Here is a 23,850-nt window from a genome sequence, read left to right on the forward strand (position 1 = left end):
TCTCTGGTGCTCTTTTGGGGTCCAGTCGATGGAGTCTATCCTCCTAATGAGACAGAGCATAAACACTGGTAGGGTAATGGTTGGACCGATGTGGAATGGCGTCACAACTTTTGTATGGAAGGATGCTTGCTTTCACAAAACCTTGTTGTCTTGGAAGACGGTGGTGTGACACAGAAAGCTTGAAGGTCACTTTACCCGCTGCTTACATGTTATGGTGATGAGGGACACAGTTTTGAGGGTGAGAAGATGCAGGGGACAACGGTGAAGGGGCTCAAAGGATGTGCACATCAATTATGTGAGATGACCAATTTAAGGTCCCACTCTGGCATGAGAAAGGGAGGAAACCGATGTTGTAACACTTTTTAAAAAAACGGTTTACCTTAGGTGATTTGAATAGCTAGGACTGATTCGAACATGAACTCATTTTAGTCTATACCTTCTGTACATCTCTAAGTACAGTAGATCTAAGGTTTGCTACACCAGTGAGAATTAGTGTTGAATTGTCTTGGCAAAAGAGTTAGACATTAGTTTTCACCCCCAACAAGGTGCTTCTCCTTCTCCCTTGGTTTATAGACTGACCAATCCCATCATATATTGTAAAGTAGGTGTTAGGGTGCTTATTTTTTGAAAACCCCATTGGCTTGTATGCTTCTCATACGTAGTCTTTGTGACTTCATTATCTATGGTTCTAACCTCAATTGGGATTGTAGAACTGTCTGCAAAGAGGACAGGCTGCTGTAGTATTGGCCGCTACCGAGTGAAGAGAATCATTGAATCACTGCAGTACCTGTCTGCATGTAACCGCTCTTCCTAGTGTTCGTTCATAAGCCCATCTCAGTCTCCTTCACTTAATGCAGGGAGGCTACCGTGTTTCCTCTGAGGACTCAACGTACTCCTATGTAGTTCTCCTCGGTCTGTTTTTCTCCCGAGTGTAGGTAGCTTTAAATGGTAAGATCACAGCTCAGGACAACCATATTTAAGAACATTCCCAAAGACTTGGAGTCTATGTGTACACTAGAATTTAATGTCCAGGAAAGGTGGATAAATGTTTGATGTACCAGATGGCGTGCTGTGGTGATTAAGACATAGTGGTATACCTACATATGTGGATATGTTTGTTTTGATTGATTCAAAGTCTCAATGTATGTATATCTGCACACTTCCTATTTGTTTGGTACTGTCTCTAACGTGCTCAGTGGAAACATTAGTTTTCAGCTCAAAATGGCCGTACTCTCAAGAAGGTCATCTACATCCCTCTTGTTTATAAATTCCCCATTCATTATTGGTCACTTTTGCCCTTCAAACTCTGGATTGTTGTATTCGTTCAAATGTGTTCAATGTGAACAATTCATTCTTTACTTTTATTGTTTTCTCCTATGTTTTCTCTGCTGGCTGTGATGTCTCTTGTTTTTTCAGTGTTGGTATGCTTTTCATTTACAATGTTATTCATGCACCTTGGAATAACTATTCTTAATGCCAACTGACAAACTGGCCAAATGTCATTCATCAGAGCATAGTGGGTCTCTTTCTTGAGATAGCCAAATTCAGTTTTACATGCTTTTATTTTGTTCAGAAAGAGAAACCTGTTGAAACTATGGAGGTTCATGGTGCAAAGAGGCTTAGAGTTCTTTAGGCACAAAGGGATCTTGTAGAAAAACTGATGAGACTCAAGTAATTTTGGGCCAGCAGAGACAGAGAACTCAATCAATCAGGGGCTTATAAAGTGTGACTACTCATCCGTGAGGGTCTGATGGCGCTGGGGGTGGGAGGGGGATAGGGGGGAGGAGCTGCTGCTAGTCCCCCTATGTGTAGAATCATTCAAAGAGCCAGGTTTTGAGGTCCTTCTTGAATTCGGTCAGTGACACGGATTGCCTGAGGTGGAGAGGCAGAGTGTTCTAGGTTCTGGTGGTTCAGTAGTAGAATGAACTTTCTCTGGGTCTGGTCTTGTGGAACTTTGGGACGGAGGCTAGGACGAGTTGGGTGTAACGGAGTTGTCTGGCGGGTATGTGGAATGCGAAGCGGTGGTTTCGGTATGCTGGTCCTTCCTCGTGGAGAGCTTTGTAGGCAGGTGTGAGGAGCTTGAAGGTGATTCTCTTGCTGACTGGGAGCCAGTGGAGTTGTCTGAGGTGTTGCGTGAGGTGGCTGCAGCAAGGGATGTCGAGGACCAGTCTCGCTGTTGAGTTTTGAATGTTCTGTGGTTTCTTGAGCTGTTTCTGGGTGACTCCTGCGTAGTTTGTGTTACAAAAGTCGAGTCTTCTGGAGATGAGTGCTTGGGTGACCGACTTTCTAGATTCTGTGGGGAGCCATCTGAATGTCTTTCGAATCAGGCTGAGTGTGCAGAAGCAGGCTGAGGAAACTGCGTTGATTTGGCGACTCATTGTGAGCGATGACTCCAGTATGATGCCAAAGTTGCCTAGTCCGTCAGGGTGGGAGGGGGGTCCCAAAGCGGCTGGCCACCAGGGTCATCCCAGGTTGATGGGGTGAATCCCAGGATGAGTACTGTCCAAGTGGAGCTTGAGGCAGCTGTCTTTCATCCAGGTAGGAACGGCCTTTGTTCTGCTGTTGAAGTTAGTTCTGGCTGTTGTGGATTCGTTGGTAAGAGAGGATCAGCCGGATGTCATCGCGTAGGAGAATGTATGGTCTAGGCTTCTGACGATGGCTCTGAGGGGGGCCATGTAGACGTTGAAGAGGGTGGGGCTCAGGGAGCAACCCTGGGGCACTCCGCAGCTGATCTCTCTAGGTTCTGAGTGGAACGGGGTAGTGTAACTCACTGAGTCCAGCCAGTGAGGAAGGAGTGGATCCAGTCTAGAGCCTTTTCGCGGATGCCGGCATAGTGGAGTGTTGTGATTTGGTTGCAGTTGGGAGACTGTTGAAGGTGGCTGAGAGGGCCAATAGTATGAGGGCAGTGGTCTCGCCCCGGTCAAGGAAGGAGCATAAGTCGTTGGTGGCGGCGAGGAGTGCGGTCTCGTTGTTGTGGTTTCTTCGGAAGCCCGATTGGAATCCAGGACATGGTTCAATAATATAAATGCGGAGAGTTGGGCGTTGATGGCCTTCTCAATGACCTTGGCTGGGAAGGGAAGGAGGGAGATGGGTCTGAAATTCTTGAGGTCTGTCTAGTCTGATGACGGCTTCTTCATCAGGGGGTTGATCTCGGTCTGGGAATGTAGCAGTTTCGATGAAAGCTGGTGGGCGATGGCTGCTCTGTGGAAGATGTGGTACGGGAAGGGATCCGATAGGGCTCCTGAGTGGATGCTCTTCATGGTCTTGAGTGTGTCCTTTGTTGTGAGCGGGTCCAGCAGAGCACTGTATGTTTGGGTGCGGCGTAGTTGCGTGCAGTGGTGTCTGGCAAAGTGGTAGGGTCTAGTGTGTCGAAGCTGTCGTAGATATGCCTGATCTTGGGGTGGAAGAAGGTGCCAAGTTTGTTGCAAAGGACTGCTCCTCTGTTTTGAGATTCTTTAATTCTCCTGTTCTGACTGTCTAACCAGCCGTACTATATGACTCTTAGCTTTTACCTGTTTCTAGATGTAGCCAACCTGGGCACATGGTTGCCCAAGAGTAACTCTACAAAGCCCTGAGAGGTGTAGGACTAGCATTTGCATGGAGTAGTTTGCTTGGATTCTGTTTTATCAGTAGAGCTTTTGCCATCTGGTTTGGCCGAATCCATCCCTACTGTAAGGTGATCTGGTCACACACTGCAGCATTTCCAGGCTAATGGGCTTACAAGGAGAACCTACAAATAAGTATTTGTCTTATGGTCTGGACCTATTCATTTTACTTTCAGAAATTCCTACCATTGACTCATGGCTATAAAAGTTTAAAGATTCATTGTTAGTAGTTGCCAGTTTTCCTTTACCTAGATTATCTTTTACAAATCATCATTGGGTATGTTAGGTTCATTGGTTTAGTTAAAAAAAATACAAGACTACAGCGCCAACAATGTACTGATTTTTAATTGGAAAGTCCAGGACTAGGAAAGTGGAATCCCAATGTCATGAAGTCATCTGATAAATTAGTCCTGGGTGCTGGATGTTCTTTCTTTTATTGTTCTGAAGAGCTTTTTATTCTCATACTACAAGGTTGGTAACATTCATAAAGGTTTGTTAAGTGAGGAGTGGTGGTGTGTTAAGAAAACATATTACACCAGCAGGTAAAATGGGTAATTAATTGCATTCAATTTCTATTAAAGCTATGGACTTCGTAAGTCAAGAGCGGGGAGAAATGACTATGCTGTATGATCTCTTCTTCGCCTTCCTTCAGACTGCAAAGTACAAAGAAGCCAAGAAGATCATTGAGGTGAGTTGTTAACTGTTTAAGTTGTTAATTAAAATGTGTTTTAGAAATGTAATCTTGCAGTACACGTGTTCCATTTCATCTTCATGTCACTCATTCCCTAAAATGAGTAGAGAAAAGGAACCTGACCAGCTGCAAAAAAATGCAGCCTTTTGTGTATAATTAAGGTTCAGAGGAGGCGGTCTGGGTAACATTGCATTTTCTTCGCTTATTTTTCCAAATGCAGTGGTATGTATAAAAAGTATGTTTGCATAATGCAGCTTTGATTATGGAACAATTAATTCATTCTAGTATTCCAGGGTGCAAAGTTGCTAATCCTCTCGCCCAAGGAATTCTTTGTTGTACTTAAAAGCACTGGAATTTAATTTGCAGCAGTCCACGTGCAGATTTATTTTCATTGCTTGTCTGTGGGTTAATCAGGATGCAAGTGCTGCCTGCTACTGTTTGGCATTTAATTTAGTTTTTTTCTCTGTGGTAAGCAGCTTAGAAGCAGTGTTAGGTGACAAATTTGGCCTGTTTAGGATTAGGATATTTTATCTAGACTTGATTGAAATTTCGCTTGCTGAAATTGATAAGTCAAAAGGGCATTTGCAGTCTGTTAGATAGTGATTACTGATTTTTTTGAAATACATAATGCATGTTTTAGCAAACCTGTGTAGTTAATTTTTACATTAGTTTTGAAAATTTAGTATAATGTACTAGTACAGTTTCGCAATCAGTGGTTGACTATCTTTGCACTCATGATTTTTTTTTCCCATTTGGAGGGGGACGTGCCGATAGAGATGTTGTAAAGAAAATAATCTTAACATACAAATGTCAGACAGAAATACTAACATTTAACTTTGGTTCAGCGGTCTCTGATTCTCCAATCAATGACTAGCTTGGGAAAGTAGAGATTGTAAGACCATTTACATAGCACATCTTTAATGGTAAGCAGCTGACATTTCAAGTCAGATAAATGCACAATTATCCACAGAAGAAAATGTTTTGGAAAGGACACTGGCAATGTTTAATCAAATAAGACCTTTAAAAGATGTCCTACAGTATAACTCACTCCCATCTATGTTCTTCAGCTGCTAACAGGTTGTGTTTGGACTGAGCCTACTTCGTTTCTCTTTTTCATTGCTCTTTTTGCTCCTTCATAATCTACCGTAAACCGATGGTGGCATGCTTGCACCTTTAAATGAAATTGTATCGTTTTGCCAATTTCTGAATGAGGCACAAGAAATGAGCCCCAGGTAGTCCACAAATGTGTACTAGTTTCACCAATATTGCTAGAAGTATTAACAGGCTCCCGGAGGCTTCAACTTCATATTTATCTTCATTAATTGACATGCTGAGGATAATTCCTCCCTGTTAATCTCGCATCGTTTTATTTAAAGAAGTAGCTGCCCTACAGTTAGAGTGCATTTGTCATAAGCCATGTTCCCTTCAGTTATATTTATATTTGGAAAAAAATTAGTATCACAGCTTTTTTTTTATTTTCATATTATGCTGCCTATAAATTATACATGGATTATTCCTGGATGTCAACGGTGAGGTGAGGAGACAGAGGAACAGCTGCCTGCACAAGATCGCGCCGCAGAAGATCAAAGGCTAGGTTGGGGAAGGAGCAGACACCGTCCACTTGGGCCAGTACTGACGCCAGGTGTTTGCTCTGCACGACTTAATCATTTTAGTCCTGGCCGTATTTTCCCTGCAGCGATGCCCGCAGTGCATCCAACCAAACAGCGCACTAAAGTACGGCATCTGAGGAAGTTCGCAAGAAGGAAACGCGTCATGCCGAGTGTTTTAATAAATGCTCCATTTTAACTGGACCCCTGTGTGTGCTCAACTTCTTGCCAAAAGTGAAGGAGTGTGGTGTGTAAATATATATTACCTACTGGCGGTCGCCAGTAGGTCGTTCTAGTTGGGACCTAGTTTCCATCGGAAAATCGCAACATTCTATTCCCAATAACTTTGGCGCCGATTGACAAATCTTCGCAAAATTAAAAAAAAAGTATGGCCCGTTCCTATCAGCTCCTATCTTGAAAGTTTTGGGGTGATTCGTCAAGGGGGGGCCAGGAAAAAAGGGGGGGTCCGAAAACGTGTTTTCCCCATGCAATTTTCCATAGGAAACTTTAGACACAGCTACAGCCCGAACTGCTGAACGGTATTACACCAAATTTGGCAAAAATGTAGCCCTTGGTTCAGAAAGAACTCTTTTTGTTTAATGGTGTAAATCCGTTCAGTAGTTGCTGAGAAAATGAAAATTAAAAAATATCGATCACGAGCTTCATGAGTGTTGGCAGCCATCTTGTGCCTCGGTAGAAAACAGAAAAAAAACGTGATAAACAAGAAAAGGGGGCAGGGTAGAAACACCCCCAGGGGCCAAAAAAAAAATATTTTTTTTTTTAAATCGCGGGATGCGTAGAGAATCGGCGGATCTGGCCGCGGGAAAAAAAAAAAGAAACGCGGACTCCCACGCTTTGTTATTAATTAGCCAAATCCCGGGGGCATTGTTTATAATGTAATGGGGGGTCCAAAGGCCCCCAAAGCCCCGGGGACCACCATCCCCCCGGGCTTGTGTATTAAATGGGGGGGCTCAATGGCCGGGCCTTTTTTATTTAAAATAAACAAACCTGTGTGGGGAGGCTCTGTGTGGGGGAGCTCGAGCCCCCCCACAAGCCCCGGGGACCGCCAACTCCCCGGGGCACTAAGTATGCAAATTGGGGTGTCCGTTACGGACCCCCTAGCTCCGGGGACCACCAACTCCCCGGGGCTTTGCTAATGTTGGGGGGGGACTCCGTCGCCCCCCTCCTGGACCCCTGTGATGGCCCTGGGTACCGCCACCGCCCAGGGCTGGCTCCTGTAGTGTCTTGGGGGACACTGCGGTTTGCTATGGCAGGGCAGGAGTCTTGCGGCTCCCGCCCTGCCATAGCAAAGCATAGCCATAGCATAGCAAACTCTGCTTTGGTTTTTGGAAGAGAGAGCAGGAAACCTGCTCTCTCTTCCAAATACCTAAGCAGATTGCTTCTCCACACTGGGAGCTGCATCTTAGCAGCTCCCCGTGTGGAAAAGCAATACTGGCTCCCACAGGAGGCGAGGAGCCGGCGGGACCGTGGGGAGATTGGGGACCCTCCCACGGTCCCCAACGGGTAGGGCCGGCCCCGGGGGATGGGGTAAGTGGCCAGTGATGTCACTGACCATGTCATTTTTAATGGAATATGTGGCGTCATCAGCAGTGCATTGCGGGCACACGAGTTATAGTTTGCTGAACTAACTATAACCAGGGAATTTCTATGGTTTTGTACGAGTGAAATGTCCAACTAACTATTACGCCCCTGAAAACCTATGTTTTTTTCAGTGAATTCCTAAGGTTTTTTAAATGCTAAATTTCTAACTATAACATGCCTGAAACCTATGTTTTTTTCAGTGATTATTTATATATATATATATATATATATAAATAATCACTGAAAAAAAAAAGTTTACAGGGAAGTTATAGTTAGGCTGACCACTCAACTCGACTCCACACCACTCCACTAGACACCACTCATGTCTACGCCATTCCACGGCACTCTATTCCAGTGTACGCTACTCCCTTCCGCTGTACTCTGCTCAGCCATTCGGTACTCCACTCACCGACAGTCTACGTCCCTCCACTCTACCACACTATACTCCACTCTACAACATTTACTGTACCGCAATTTACTACTGTCAATGCAAGTGTACATCACTCGACTTTACTCTATGCCACTGTACAACACTTATTTCAGTCTACGACACTCCATGCCACTCCACTGTAATGCACTCTGTGGCCCTCCACTGTATGACACTTTATGACACTCTCAAATTCACTAGTCCAGCCCACTGTACAGCACAACACTCCCCTTTACAACACTTTGCTTCACTAAATACTACACAACTCCACTGAACTACACGCCACTCTACAACACGCTACTTCACTCTACTGCACAACACTTTACCCCACTGTACAACAAGCCACGCTACCACACTATACTACACTCTGTGCCACTATACCACAAAGTACTACACTCTATACCCCTATATTGTACTGTACAACCCTCTACTACTCTCTGCAAATCTTTCCAGCACTCTACGACTCCACCCCACTGTAGGAAAGACGGTACTCCAATTGAGTACAGTTTACTCGACGATATGCCTCTTCAATGTACTGTACTGATGTTATTACTTGGTCAGTGATTATCCCCTAAACATATCGTGGATCCGGGCATCTTGAACTTAAGTTGGGCAACTGTGTTTAATAGTCTAAATTGAAGTGAAAATCATCTCCTGATTCCAGACTACAAACATGTAGGCTAAGGGGTGAGAGAAGGGCTCAATATTGAAGTGATGGGCCTTGTTTTCAGAGATGGACTCGTCCGCCCAGAAACTGGGAAAGATTCCTAGGTGGTGGTTCCTCTGAATGCCAAGCTGGGTTGTAACCTGATCAGTCATGTGCCATGACAGATCCAGTGGCAAAACGCCAAACAATGACCCCCAGCCTGCAAAATGTAATAGTGCTCCTAACTCCCCCCCCCTTCCGCCTACTAAAGGGTTGGTGCCCCCTGCTCCTCAGGAGCTCGATAGACCGCCTTAAGCCTTTGAGAACAACCTTAACATATAAAGTGTTGTACACCCAAAAGGGAATCGAAAAAAAAAATATTGTTCGATTTTGGATTCAAGGATTCTCCCGTTGTTGGCCTTGAACAGTTAAAAAGTCGTCATCCCTGCCAGAATTCAAACCTAGTCCCCATGGCTTTATTTAAGAAAAAAGTGTCTGAAGGCTTGTGGTCCATTCACTGGTGTTGAATGGGCCTTATTTAGTAAAACCTGAGCAAAATTGAGTGAATCAGTGCAGTGAGATGAATGCTCACTACACAAATGGGCATGCAGACATGGTGCATGGGTGACAAGTTTGGAGTTTCTTTTGGTTACCAGATCTCTCTGTGGAAAGTCTCAGATCGGGGTGAGGGTGCCGGCTTTGGGTCGACGTTGGGGAACATTTTGTTAGGTGTTTGCGACCTCAGGGAGAAGGAGTTTTCAGGTGTTGGGTGATCAGATAGTATACAAGGGAGAGCACATGGAACGGTGCCTAACGGACGGCGATTTGCAAGTTCGCCTTGTGGCAGAGAGACTGTGCTCACATGGTAGAGTGGGGGATCCATGGAGGGTGGCATCTGCAGCTTTGGGTTGGAAATTGTCACGACCTCTTCATTCCTCTGGAGCCAAAATCTCACCAAGCTCACATTCCAGCAGCTCCGATTCTGCATGACTAAATTGGCAGAAGCTCAGAGTGGCCAGACTAGGGGAGGGAAATAAGGGAAGGTACTGCGGAGAAGGAGTTCTGGAACAAGAGGATTTAAACTGTTCACATGATGCAAAGTCTTCTCCAAGGCTTATGCACACAGATGGCTAGAGGACACACCGTAAGAGAACTGCTTTTGCCTGAGTGCTAGAACACTGGTTGAGCATCACGCAAGCAGATCAGTGTTCATTCGGAAGACCATCCAACCACTATTGTTCTCTATAGACAAGTCTTTATCGCAGATCTCAGGGTATTAACAAGTACTTTCTATTCCAATTCTACCTTGATCAATGTCCTTTGTCAACGATATGGTCTCATATAACTTAGGTTACATACTAACAAGAATCTCCTATTGCCAGTATGAATATCACCAATGTAAATGTCTTTGGCTTACATTCAAAGGAAAGCTTCTCCAGTTGCCACATTACGCAAGGAGCAGGTTTTGATTATCCAAAACGAGCCCTGCAAGGATTACAGCAAGCGTGATAAACGTGCAAACTTTGGCTGAGGGCTTTCAGAGCTGAATGTGATAAATGTGTGTGATGAGGCAGTAGACAGGAGTGCAACCACGCTTAAATGCAGTTGTCTCCTACCTGTGAGGCTCTTCTCATATGAGCCTACCGGTGCAGTGAAATCTGTGCCCCTGAACGTGCATCCTGAGAGCTGGTTGTAGTTTTCCTTGTCATAGACAGATAGCTTCATTGGCAGGATTGCTTTGGTCTGGAATGTTTCCTAGGAAACAGAGAACGCGGTCAGGAACACAGGTCTCAGACGCTGGATCCATATATGCACTTCAGAGCGTCATGATGGCCGAGACTTGCATCACTTTCTTGTGAGAGGCCACACATATGGGGAACTCTAACAGGGTACACGATGCGGGTGAAAGCACGATCAATGGACATGACTAATACATAAAGATGTGGACAGATACCAAATATACTGTTCATTGCACTGAACAGTGTGTCCCATGTTACCCCTTGACAGAGTTTGCCATACATACATAAAGCCTTCGCACCATCACAGTCTCCTAAGCTATGCCTCTGGAGACTTGCTCTATCATTCAGAGCTACACAAGTCATCATCATGAGTTCGTTCCCATATGTGCCATTATGTAATCATGCCAGAAATGCTGCTGCCACAATACGAAGACCGGCGTTGCTGTCACGCCACTTGGCCATATTTTCTTTAAGTATGTTGCTGCAAGTTAAGGATGCTGGAAGGACCGTGACAGGAGTACAGGAGATCATTGGTACAGGGGATCATTGGTACAGGTTGGGGCCAATTGAAGGGGCGTGTGGGTGCCTCCGGGAACTGATACTTAAGGCTTGGGAGAACCTGCTCTGGGATGGTCCGCAGCGGAGAGTGTTGGAGTAAGTGTGGATGGGGTGGGGGTGGGTTGGAGGAGAGAGCCTCCTCTGTGTGGTGCAGGAGCATCTAGGGAGCTGTGAGCATTTGGGGTGCTGTAGTTCTTCTGGGACTCTACACAGAGTGATTTGTAAAAAAAAGTGTGCGTCATTGCTGTGACAATGTACCATGAAGCGATTGACACCGTGATACACAGGGAAGCAAAATAGTGTGGCACAGGGTGTTACATTGACAGAATCCTTCTACATCTTACATAGTTATTGTTTGGGGTGGATGGGAGACCCTTTTTCTGGAAAATGAAGTGTTTTTTTCACGGAAGGGTCTGTGGCTTTTCATTGTTTTCATCCGCTGGAATTCCCCAAAAGCTTTTAGAGAATGTTTTTGTCATAGATGTTTCAAAGTTACAGGATGGAATCGCTTCCGGAATACCCTAAAATAACTGGTTGAGAGTGGCTGCCTTTTTCAATTGCCTCTGTATTTTGTTATGTAGACACAGTCTTTATGTGAGGTGATGCTCCACACAGCAGGGTAGTCACCAACATGGAGCATCTACATCAGAGACACAAGAGGGGTGAACTATCTGCTATCAACAGCCAAAAAGATAAGTGACCAGGAAATAAACAAATGGGTGGTTTGAGCTAAAATGCCCTTCTCACTCTGAACAGCAGAGACTGCAGTCCCCTTTACCCCACCATCTGCCATTTCTACTGAAAGACTAGTCAGGATCCCCTCTCAGGAAAAGGAAATGAACACATTTCTATAGGAGTCCTGTCGCCTCTGTCCTCTCTTCACTGTCTAGGTCTCCTTCATCACCTGTGATACACTTACACGTCTGAGAAAACATCATTACCACCATCTTGTGCACAGCAACAGGCTTTCAAAATGGAACCCCCAGGCATTATTCACTCTGCTTCGCTTAAGCATACAATGCACATACTACAATTGCCACATACACAAACACGCACAAACTGAATAGTGAGGGAAGATCTTTAAATGGGACCTTGTCTTTTTTGGCACCAACTCTTGTGCCAAGGTTGGGATACTCCAGACGATGTTAAAAAGACCATCCTAGGTTTGGCATATATTAGGCTAAGGTTAAATAATGTGTACACTCTGAGTCACATGTTTAAGCTGTCTGCCCTAGATATGGAGCACCATGTAAAATGTTGTTTCTTTCTACAGTTTGCATCATCTGAACGTCTTTCTCTCACTGTACTCCTAAAACCCTGCATGAAAAATTGACCTTGACTTACCCCAGCTTGATTCTTGTCTTTACTTTACTCCGGTGTGACCCTCTACATAGATTCCATCCTCTGCATGCCTTCTATTTCTGAGTATAACCTCTCAATCAATCCTTGTCTACTTTAATTCTCCTATTGAAATTCTGTATTTGTCCGATCCCTCGTTTCATAGTACACAACCTCTCCTCTTTACAGCATTACCCCTGTAACCAAACATTACCTAATCTCTCTGCCAGCCATTTATCTCACCAACTATTCATCTGAAACCTCCTAGTTCCCACTAATGATCATACCTAATTAATTAGTATACTATAATCTATCACAAAATTAACTTAAAATGCTTGCAATGTTGTTAGAGCACATACCTAACCTAATAAACAACATAACCACTGGATTAACCACTCACCTTGGGTTCCGGAGTAGCGTGCTACTCACCATGATTCACCATGAAGCTCTTCAATGCTTTGTCAGGGGTAGTAAACGCAATAGAAGTCACTTATAATTATTCTCCTGCTAGATTCATTACTTTTAATCCAGTTTACTCTTATCATTGCTAATTACCAGGTTCTATACCTGCCAGAGGTCTAAGCACAGTTATTTTCTGTCTAATCAGATACAGAAATGTGTAAATGATCCTGATATTGGCACTGAGAGTCAACTGTTAGATGCCCACAAGCGTGTTGTCCATTTGTCAGGCCACCAAACCCTTTTGACAATCTGTTTACCTTTCCTTGTGATGCTCACACCTGGTTAAAGATTTTCATACAGTAATATGAGAGAGCCTATAGTGTGGTAGTGTTAATATGGTCTAGTGCTTGTTGCCATTAAGTAAACCTACAAGTGAATCCTCACCCAGACTATTACGAATTAGACACAGCCGACCTATCCTAATCATTATGAATGTTTGGTTTTCTTGCTTCCGTTTAACAAGGTGAGAACTCTGTGCCTCCTTCATTCCCCAAGCCATCTCACTCTCTTGCTCTACCCCACTCTCTTCCCTCACCCTTGTATTGTCCTGTGCCCTCAGTCCCTCTTGTGTTTTGTCTTCCCATTTCTGTCTCCTGCAGTTTAGTTCATTTTCCTACTACTTACTCACAAAACCTTTCACCCCTACTTTTCCCATCTTTATTCCCTTTACATTTTCGCTTTACTTTTATTTTTCTCTATTGTCTCCTTTCAGTCTCCCATCGTCCCTCCTGTCTCGGAAAGTACTAAAACAAGTTATTGTTAACAAGTCTCCTAAAATTGTGTGTTTTTTGGGGGGTTTGTGTTATTTAATTATGCATAGATTCCGGTTTCAGAAATTGTCAGAAATGGTTGTGTGCTTGTAGGCTTTTTCCCCCCGAGGACCGAGTATTCTGTTATGCTTTGAGGTAGTAGCAACATGCTTTATTTTATTAGATTAGTATGCGCAGCTTGGCCTTTTGTGAACTTGACCCTTCATCAGAATATACGTGAAATATTCTCTTATTTATTATGACTTTTGTAAGTATAACTTGATCGAAACAAAATGAACCAAAAATGCACGACATTCAATGTACTTGGTCATGCATTACTTGACACCGGCTTGTGCTCCGTACTCTATTATTGGAACCGCTTTTTTGGGGGGGATTTATCAAGTATGAAACCAAGGGTATCCTTTCTCGCATATTAAACTGTGCTTTACCGAGAATTACACGTTCACAGGGCTTTGCCACAGGCATGATTGTCTTTTTTTGTTAACCGATGGAGGTTTTGTTTGAAATTTAGCAAGATGAAGAAGATAAGCTACAAATATAGACTATCGTGGAAGCCAAGGAGCTTTAGTTAATCTGATCTAGATGTTCTTTTGATGATTGAGACCTCCTATACGTGGAATCTGTCTCCACATGAAATGAACCACCGGGCTGTCAGCTGTTTAACTTCACTGTCCTGGCAGTGACCGTCAATTCAATCAGTTCTGAACAGAGCCGGATTTATTCTATAAAGTTGTACAGCTTTGAAGCTATTCGGATCATTGGCATTTAGATCAACAACGATATTGAAAGTGGAATGTAGCACTTGCTTTTCACCATGCCACAAAGAGGATTATCAAAAAATGCATCCAACATGTATGTTCCTCTAATTTCCAAGGTGCTATTATGTTAGGCATTTGTACTTGTTCTCGTTAATGTCTAGTGTTCAATATTTAACTGCTCAGCAGCCATTTATATATATATATTAGGATATTTCGTTTGAATTGACGTGAAATGTGTGCATCTTAACTGACAGCGGTATTCATGCTTCCTTCACACTTTTTATGTGGATTTTTGTTCAGATTTTCTTGAAATGACAGTTTGACAAAATGTTGATACACAGAGTATATTGCTGGAGCACCGCTTTTACCATGGTTAAACAAATGTGCATATTAAATATTATATCACAGTTTCCCTTACGGATGGGGGTTGTAGATAGATTGTATTAAGTGTTCCCCTTATACATGCGTCAATGTTCATTTGCGCTTACAATGAATATTTTTTTTGCTATATATCTTACTTACTAGTCTTACTGTAATGCTAATTCAAACTGTTTCCTGGGAACACGACTCAATTTGTGGTGTATTTCGGGATGCAAACATTTAGTATACAGAAGTTAAAAATTAATCCTAACTAATCAAGCAAAGTTACTAGAAAGTTCTGATGAATACTTATACCCGCCAATAACTCACCTCTAGAATTTCCCCAGGCACCAGATTGGATCTGGGCGTTTTTTTTAGCATAGCTCCTACGTTCCAATAGGCGGTGTCATGCAGCTCCTCGTCGACTCTGAGCTGCCCTGGAAGTAGCGACTGGAACTACATATGGGCGCTAACCAAGCACCCTAACATCCTTTCCTTCCACGCCTTTATATGCAGAATCTGGTAGAGACTTCTAGTTGCAGATTACTTACTTTAGAACAGTGGTTCTCAACCTTTTGACTTCTGGGGACCCCACATGATCATTACTGGAACCTGTGCACCCCCACTGACTCCCACCCCTCGATAAACCCCCCCACCTACAGTCATTACTGGAAGGCGGGGACCCCAGCTTGTAAATTTGACCCACAAAACAAAACACAAAAAATGCTGTAAAGAGTGTTCATCAAGCAAATACATAAATGACGACACATTTGATTTTAATTTGCAAAAGCATTGACATTTTTTTAAAATTTTAATAGAAAGATTAAAGCTTTTGTAAGCTCAATTGAGGCTGCTCATCGTTCATACTGTACATTTTTGAAGTAGTCGAAGACCCCCAGGAGTCTCCAGACCACAGGTTGGGAACCACTTCCTTAGAATGATGCCCAGGCGTCAGACTGGATACAGAAATTTTCAAGCAGTACCCCCTGCGCACTGGTAGGTGGCATCATTCGGCTCTGTGTCGTCAACACCGTAAGTGACGTATGCGGTGTCTATATTTGTGTCACCCCACTGGGCTCATGTCGGTTCTTTTCATTCCGCACCAGACAACGCGGATCTGGAGGAGAGCTTCTCCTCATCTGGTTTGCCTTTGGTGCTTGGGTTGGGACCACGACTCCAAGTCTGCGAGGACTGCTGCTCCTTGAAACTGAAGGTGCTGAGAGAAAGTTCATGAATCTTGTTACCGCCGCGACCCTGTGATGCTATGTCCCGGGACCGCTCGTGGAGCCACTTCCAACAATAATAGTCATCATCGTCACCACACTCTAAGTCATCAGGTAAGTTCCACAAGAGGTTTTAGTCATGGCAGTCTTAGACTTCCCTACGTCGGTCCAAGTCATCGTATGAGGTACGGGAGAGTCTGCACTCTAGGCCTACCTGTACCATGGAGCCTGTCTCAGGGTCTTCTCTGTGTCGCCCAGAGTTTCCCTGAGCTGGAGCAACCCCCGCCCAAGTTAAGGAATTTTGTGAGACTATACACCTTATGTTTGGGTGGCCCAACCTCTTTGGAGGTCCTTCGGGTCCCACAGGTTTGGGAGGATCCCCTACTGGATTCTCACTGGCGGGTTCAGTGCTAGATCTGGAGTGGGGCCACAGCAACCTACTTTGGTACCCACTCCAGTGCCGTCACTCCCAGCCCATGATGACTCCTCAACCCCACCGCAGCACAGGCCCCCCTGTTATACCCTACTCTAGCATGGAGCTGGATGGATGTCATCTGTTGCCGGTCCGACCGGCTCCATGCCCTCTGAATCGGAGACCGTTCCTTTTGCTATTGATAGGACCCTTATGGTTACCATCCTCCCCTAGATAAAAATGAGGACAACTGGTATGAAGAAGTGGCAGATACCAGTGGTTTGGACACCTCACCAGACAAAGGCCTGGTGTCTCCCCCTCCTGTGCCTCCAGAAGAGGGTGCCTCTTTGCAGTGTTGGTGAAGATGGTGGCTGTGGTCTTGGACCTTTATTTGCCTTCGGTGACAGTCAAGACAAACATCTTGTTGACGTGATTCAGCTGGGAGTCGACCCCTCTGAATCCTTGCTGTTCAATGAAGCCCTTACAGATGTCCTGCTTGGGGCCTATTACAAGTCCTGCACAAAGGCTCCTGTGCCCAATAAATTTGCCTGCCACCATAGCCTGCTCCTGGGGTCCCCAGTTTCTCACCCAGCACCCTACCCACAGAGCTTTGTGTTCAAGCCTCCACTTCCCAGATAAGCCATGACGCGTTCCCTACCACTCCACTGGACGGGAATCCATAGGGCTGGATACCTTTGGTAAGAGGATGTTCTTTTGCGCCAGACTAGCACTGTGGTCGATAAACACTGCGTCACTTTTTGGGCAGACACGCCCACACTGTGTGAGGTTCGGTTGCGCGAATGCAGCTTATGGTTTGGAGGAGGTGCAAGCCATACTCTCCCAAACTATTGCTGACGGATGAGATGCAGCAAAGTTCACCTTGAGATGTGTACTGAACATGACCAATTCGCTGGGGAGTGATTATATAGTCTGTGGCACTTAGACGCTTAGCCTGTTTGAGAACCACCGGCATTTCAGGGGATGTCCAAACTTCGTTCATAGACATGCATTTTGATGACTCCTGCCTTTTTAGGGCTCGGGGCGGAGCTCCGAGATCCTAATGTAAAAGAAAAAAAAAAAAAGTTTCTTTAGGGCTCGGGAAAGACAGATTCCTTAGTGCGCGTGTTTTTTTTGTATTATCTGAATGTTGATTGGTCCTCGCGGTGATGTATTTTTAGTAGTCGTGATGCGATTGGGCAGATGTAATTGTCGGGCGCCATTTTGGGCATTTTCTCAGCGGTTACGTGCTCGGCAGTGCATTAATCTTAATTAGGAGCTGTCAGGGTGGCCGTGTAATGCATTCCAGATGGTGTGCGCGCGTTCACCATAGAGCAGTGCGTTTGTCGGGCGCGCGTCCTCCTCACGTGCACACAGGCTTCAGATTTAATAAGCGCGAAGAGAGATTCACTTTCTGCCCTGAAATGCAGAATTGACACTATCTCGGGTCAAGGCGACTTCTAACGCCAAGTAAATACGTAATCCGATCACCCCGCTACAATAGAGCGGAAATCACCATCATGCTCGTCGAGGAAATCTACAGTATGTAGAGGTGGGAACCTAACAGAGAGTACATCTCCCTGCCACTACCGAGCGAGACGGAGCGGCAATCACGGGCAGAAGAGGTGGGGGAGGGCATCGGAGCACATGGGGAGGGAAAGATGGGAATTTGACAGCACTGGAGGTCGGGCAGAAAATCTGAGAACCTCCATCAACACGCGGTGCAGAAAGGTAACCCGCAGTGGCATTAAAAAACAACACGCATTTTGCTTCATATCTGTTTTTTCAGATTACCCGTATCTCGCAGATTTGAACTGTGGCAAACAGGACATCATATGGAAGGTAGAATAAATTCTGATGCAGGGTTATAAGGTGATATTACTTCTCTTCCCAGCTGTAGCCAGAAACTATCTGTGTAGTTTCTGTTGTTATCTTGTGCTTTAGTGATGTAAGCCAAGTACAAGTCAGTGCAATCACCAAGCAAGCCTAGTCAATCCAAGCTGAACTGTGTGAATGCTATTTCTTCTGTTTATCTTGAATGCTCGTGGGGCAGACTCTAGGCAGTTACCCACGTGGCCACACAGTCATTGCTGGCACACACTTAGGAGCCTCTGCACTGTTACCTTCAAGAAATCTAATTCGCTCGAAAAATGCCTAAGCTATATTGCCCTTTCTTCACTCTGCAGAAAAGCAGCTAACTTCCTAAACAGTACCTTCCAAGATTTAAATATGCAGTCATGGGGAACCGATACTTTGCTACCCAGACACATAACTTACTACAAGCCTCCTGTAGGCAAGTTACTTCGTACAACTATCCACAGCCTGGACCCTAAAATCTATTGCACTACTATTCCCTAAGGATAAGTACACCGCAAGGTCACAACAGGAAGTAAAGCAAAATAGAGGGCACCTGAATGTTCTAACATAAGCATTGTGGGGCATCAATGTTCCATTTGTTGGCAGGCTGCAGACCACCGCCAGTCTACGTCAGAGAGTTTGTGAGGCAATTTGGGAGAGATTAGGCACTGTATGGAACAAGTTCTCAGGTGAGTAGAGTAGTGAGGTGAGTAGTGAGTAGTGAGTGCAGAGTAGTGAGTAGAGTAGTGAGTAGAGTAGTGAGGTGAGTAGAGTAGTGAGTAAAGTAGTGAGTGCAGAGTAGTGAGTAGTGAGTAGAAAGTAGTGAGGAGAGTAGTGAGTGGAGAGTAGTGAGTAGTGAGTAGAGTAGTGAGTGCAGAGTAGTGAGTGCAGAGTAGTGAGTGCAGAGTAGTGAGTGCAGAGTAGTGAGTAGAGTAGTGAGTGCAGAGTAGTGAGTAGAGTAGAGTAGTGAGTAGAGTAGTGAGTAGAGTAGTGAGTAGAGTAGTGAGTAGAGTAGTGAGTAGAGTAGTGAGTAGAAAGTAGTGAGTTGAGTGGTGAGTAGTGAGTAGTGAATAGAGTAGTGAGTAGAGTAGTGAGTAGTGAGTAGAGTAGTGAGTAGAGTAGTGAGTAGAGTAGTGAGTAGAGTAGTGAGTCGAGTAGTGAGTCGAGTAGTGAGTCGAGTAGTGAGTCGAGTAGTGAGTCGAGTAGTGAGTCGAGTAGTGAGTCGAGTAGTGAGTCGAGTGTAGAGTAGTGAGTAGAGTGTAGAGTGTAGAGTAGAGTGTAGAGTGTAGAGTAGAGTGTAGAGTAGTGAGTAGTGAGTAGAGTAGTGAGTAGAGAGTAGAGTAGTGAGTAGTGTAGTGAGTAGAGAGTAGAGTAGTGAGTAGTGTAGTGAGTAGAGAGTAGAGTGTAGAGTAGTGAGTAGAGTAGTGAGTAGAGTGCAGAGTAGTGAGTAGTGAGTAGTAGAGTAGTGAGTAGTGAGTGCACAGTAGTGAGTAGTGAGTGCACAGTAGTGAGTAGAGTAGTGAGTAGTGAGTGCACAGTAGTGAGTAGTGAGTAGAGTAGTGAGTAGTGAGTAGAGTAGTGAGTTGAGTAGAGTAGTGAGTAGTGAGTAGAGTAGTGAGTAGAGTAGTGAGTAGAGTAGTGAGTAGAGTAGTGAGTAGAGTAGTGAGTAGAGTAGTGAGTAGAGTAGTGAGTCGAGTAGTGAGTCGAGTAGTGAGTAGAGTAGTGAGTAGTGTGTAGAGTAGTGAGTAGAGTGTAGAGTAGTGAGTAGAGTGTAGAGTAGTGAGTAGAGTGTAGAGTAGTGAGTAGAGTGTAGAGTAGTGAGTAGAGTAGTGAGTAGAGTGTAGAGTAGTGAGTAGAGTGTAGAGTAGTGAGTAGTGAGTAGAGTAGTGAGTAGAGTAGTGAGTAGAGTAGTGAGTAGAGTAGTGAGTAGAGTAGTGAGTAGAGTAGTGAGTAGAGTAGTGAGTAGAGTAGTGAGTAGAGTGTAGAGTAGTGAGTAGTGAGTGCAGAGTAGTGAGTAGAGTAGAGTAGTGAGTAGAGTAGAGTAGTGAGTAGAGTAGTGAGTAGAGTAGTGAGTAGAGTAGTGAGTAGAGTAGTGAGTAGAGTGTAGAGTAGTGAGTAGAGTAGTGAGTAGAGTAGTGAGTAGAGTAGTGAGTAGAGTAGTGAGTAGAGTAGTGAGTAGAGTGTAGAGTAGTGAGTAGTGAGTGCAGAGTAGTGAGTAGAGTAGAGTAGTGAGTAGAGTAGTGAGTAGAGTAGTGAGTAGAGTAGTGAGTAGAGTAGTGAGTAGAGTAGTGAGTAGAGTAGTGAGTAGAGTAGTGAGTAGAGTAGTGAGTAGTGAGTAGTGAGTAGTGAGTAGTGAGTAGTGAGTAGTGAGTAGAGTAGTGAGTAGTGAGTAGAGTAGTGAGTAGTGAGTAGAGTAGTGAGTAGTGAGTAGTGAGTAGTGAGTAGTGAGTAGAGTAGTGAGTAGTGAGTAGTGAGTAGAGTAGTGAGTAGTGAGTGCAGAGTAGTGAGTAGTGAGTGCACAGTAGTGAGTAGTGAGTAGAGTAGTGAGTAGAGTAGTGAGTAGAGTAGTGAGTAGAGTAGTGAGTAGAGTAGTGAGTAGAGTAGTGAGTAGAGAGTAGAGTAGAGAGTAGAGTAGAGAGTAGAGTAGAGAGTAGAGTAGAGAGTAGAGTAGAGAGTAGAGTAGAGAGTAGAGTAGAGAGTAGAGTAGTGAGTAGAGTAGTGAGTAGAGTAGTGAGTAGAGTAGTGAGTCGAGTAGTGAGTCGAGTAGTGAGTCGAGTGTAGAGTAGAGAGTAGAGTAGAGTAGTGAGTAGTGAGTAGTGAGTAGAGTAGTGAGTAGAGTAGTGAGTAGAGTAGTGAGTAGAGTAGTGAGTAGAGTAGTGAGTAGAGTAGTGAGTAGAGTAGTGAGTAGAGTAGAGTAGTGAGTAGAGTAGTGAGTAGAGTAGTGAGTAGAGTAGTGAGTAGAGTAGTGAGTAGAGTAGTGAGTAGTGAGTAGTGAGTGCAGAGTAGTGAGTAGTGAGTAGAGTAGTGAGTAGTGAGTAGAGTAGAGAGTAGAGTAGAGAGTAGAGTAGAGAGTAGAGTAGAGAGTAGAGTAGAGAGTAGAGTGTAGTGAGTAGAGTAGTGAGTAGTGAGTAGAGTAGTGAGTAGTGAGTAGAGTAGAGAGTAGAGTAGAGTAGAGTAGAGAGTAGAGTAGTGAGTAGAGTAGTGAGTAGTGAGTAGAGTAGTGAGTAGTGAGTAGAGAGTAGAGTAGAGTAGAGAGTAGAGTAGAGAGTAGAGTAGAGAGTAGAGTAGAGAGTAGAGTAGAGAGTAGAGTAGAGAGTAGAGTAGAGTAGAGTAGAGAGTAGAGTAGAGTAGAGTAGAGAGTAGAGTGTAGAGTGTAGAGTAGTGAGTAGTGAGTAGAGTGTAGAGTAGTGAGTAGAGTAGTGAGTAGTGAGTAGAGTGTAGAGTAGTGAGTAGAGTAGTGAGTAGAGTAGTGAGTAGAGTAGTGAGTAGAGTAGTGAGTAGAGTAGTGAGTAGAGTGTAGAGTAGTGAGTAGAGTAGTGAGTAGAGTGTAGAGTAGTGAGTGCAGAGTAGTGAGTAGTAGAGTAGTAGAGTAGTGAGTAGTGAGTGCACAGTAGTGAGTAGTAGAGTAGTGAGTAGTGAGTGCACAGTAGTGAGTAGTGAGTAGTAGAGTAGTGAGTGCACAGTAGTGAGTAGAGTAGTGAGTAGTGAGTGCACAGTAGTGAGTAGTAGAGTAGTGAGTAGTGAGTGCACAGTAGTGAGTAGAGTAGTGAGTAGTGAGTGCACAGTAGTGAGTAGAGTAGTGAGTAGTGAGTGCACAGTAGTGAGTAGAGTAGTGAGTAGAGTAGTGAGTAGAGTAGTGAGTGCAGAGTAGAGTAGTGAGTAGTGAGTGCAGAGTACTGAGTAGAGTAGAGTAGTGAGTAGAGTAGTGAGTAGGACATCACAGGCAACAGCTGTGCAAGCTTCTTACACTCACAAGGAGACCACAGGCAGCTGAGGTGCAATCTTCTCCCACTCACAAGAACGACATCACAGGCAGCAGCAGTGCAACTTTCTTACACTCACAAGGAGACCACAGGCAGCAGAGGTGCAAGCTTCTCACACTCACAAGGAGATCACTAGCAGTACACACCACATGAACACACTCCATAACAAATAGCAACAATACATTTGCATTTACAATGCCATTAGCTCAAACTCAAATAAATCCGAGCCCGATTGCATTTCTAATGCTTGTTTGCTGAGAAGGCAGACTCTGTGCTGGAGCTGTTTAAGAATAGAAGAGCTATGGACAGGCCCTTGAGTCTGTCCATAGCCCCTGGCTAACCCCAGTCTTACCTTTGCCCTTCCCTTGGCTATGGTAGCGGCTAACAACTGCATCTTATCCCGTCCGGCCTCCAAAACCAAAAGGGTTCTTAGCCTTTTTGATGACTTGGGGCCAACAGCCAGAAGTCGGGCCAGTCCTCCTACTCCTCCTCCTCCTCCTCCTCCTTGGCAGCCGCAGCCTCAAACCCATTTACTTTGCCGTTACACCAGCATTGGCACCCAGTGGGGGGCAGGATTCGCCATAACCTGCCCCACTGGCAGTCTAGAACATCAGACAAATGGTTTCTGGAAATCGTCCAGATGGGCTTCTGTTATATTCTACACTGTTTCTTTAACTGCATGCGCTGTGCAAGTTGTGCTTTGCATTCTGTGTTCGGTACAGAGCTTTGCTAATGTAGCATTCTACCCTTCTCTGTCAGTTATTGCTTGAACATTGCTGTACCTGTACCTGATGCTGTGCTGTCAATAAACAACTCATTTATACCATCTCCTGCTCAACATCTTACAAATTGGCGACAAGGATAAAGCCACTCCAGCCATCTACAGCACAGGAGCGGAGTTTTTGGATCCTTTTATGGATATTTCGGAATTCATGGATTTTTGACTTCTACCGGATTATTACTTCTAACCTGGATTATGGTCAATTTCATGTAAAATCCTTTACTGCTAGACGCCCGAGTTTGAGAGCGTTCAAAACAACTTTTGGACATTTTGTTTGGCACTTACATCTTTCAAGTTGCAGCTCGAGCGGCTAGAGTTCTTTGGAATACGTCACTGCGCCTCACCTGTTGCTTCAGCTGTTGACGCGTGACTTGGAATCCACCTGTCTCTTACCTTCTACCTCCCGAACGCCGCCTCAAGGACTATGTTCGTACATCAGCTGGATTCGGTCTACGCGCCCCTGCACCTGAATGCTCCGTAAGCGTCACCACGTGTGGGCGTACTTCCGTCATCGCGTCTGACGTTGACGTGACGTGCCACCATTTTGCTTACAAGTGTTTCCTAGCAACCAGTACACGGCCAACCAGTACACGGCTAAGTGTTCATCGGCAATTACAAGGAAAGGAGTCCCTTCGAGTGTTACTGGTACACCTCTTAGTGTCAGCCGGCAGCCACAAGGAAAGCAGTTACTTCGAGTGTTGAAGGCGCAGTGTATGTTATCATAATTTCTTTTGCAAGCGTGTTCAAGGTACGCTGTACATTTCCTTGGTGTTCCACTTCATCGTTTGGATAACTGTGCTTCTGCTTCAACGTTTGGATTTTTAGGAAACAAGTACTGTTTCACGACGATCTCAAGAACAACTTTACACCATAATTGTGCTGTTATTTCATACTGAATAATTTTTGTGTGGGGGTTTTCCTTATGAAGAAATTTTGTGCTATTCTTTTATATTATAATATGCATTGCAAGTTCATTTTATAACTAATTTCAATTCAATTTCTTTACTGACACTGGTACAAAGGGGTGACATTTT

At 44.6% G+C, this 23,850-nt stretch overlaps 1 protein-coding gene across 1 annotated transcript in view; it reads left to right on the plus strand.

Annotated features, from left to right (window-relative positions):
* LRPPRC (leucine rich pentatricopeptide repeat containing) overlaps positions 1-23,850 on the plus strand; it is an 848,306-nt gene that overhangs the window by 486,356 nt on the left and 338,100 nt on the right. Inside the window, exon 25 of the mRNA XM_078649683.1 lies at positions 4,187-4,293. Within this exon, the coding sequence (XP_078505809.1) occupies positions 4,187-4,293 (107 nt within the window). The remainder of the gene's footprint in view (positions 1-4,186; positions 4,294-23,850) is intronic.

This window comes from Lissotriton helveticus, chromosome 6 (genome assembly GCF_964261635.1).
Source record: "Lissotriton helveticus chromosome 6, aLisHel1.1, whole genome shotgun sequence".
Taxonomy (NCBI): Eukaryota; Metazoa; Chordata; class Amphibia; order Caudata; family Salamandridae; genus Lissotriton; species Lissotriton helveticus.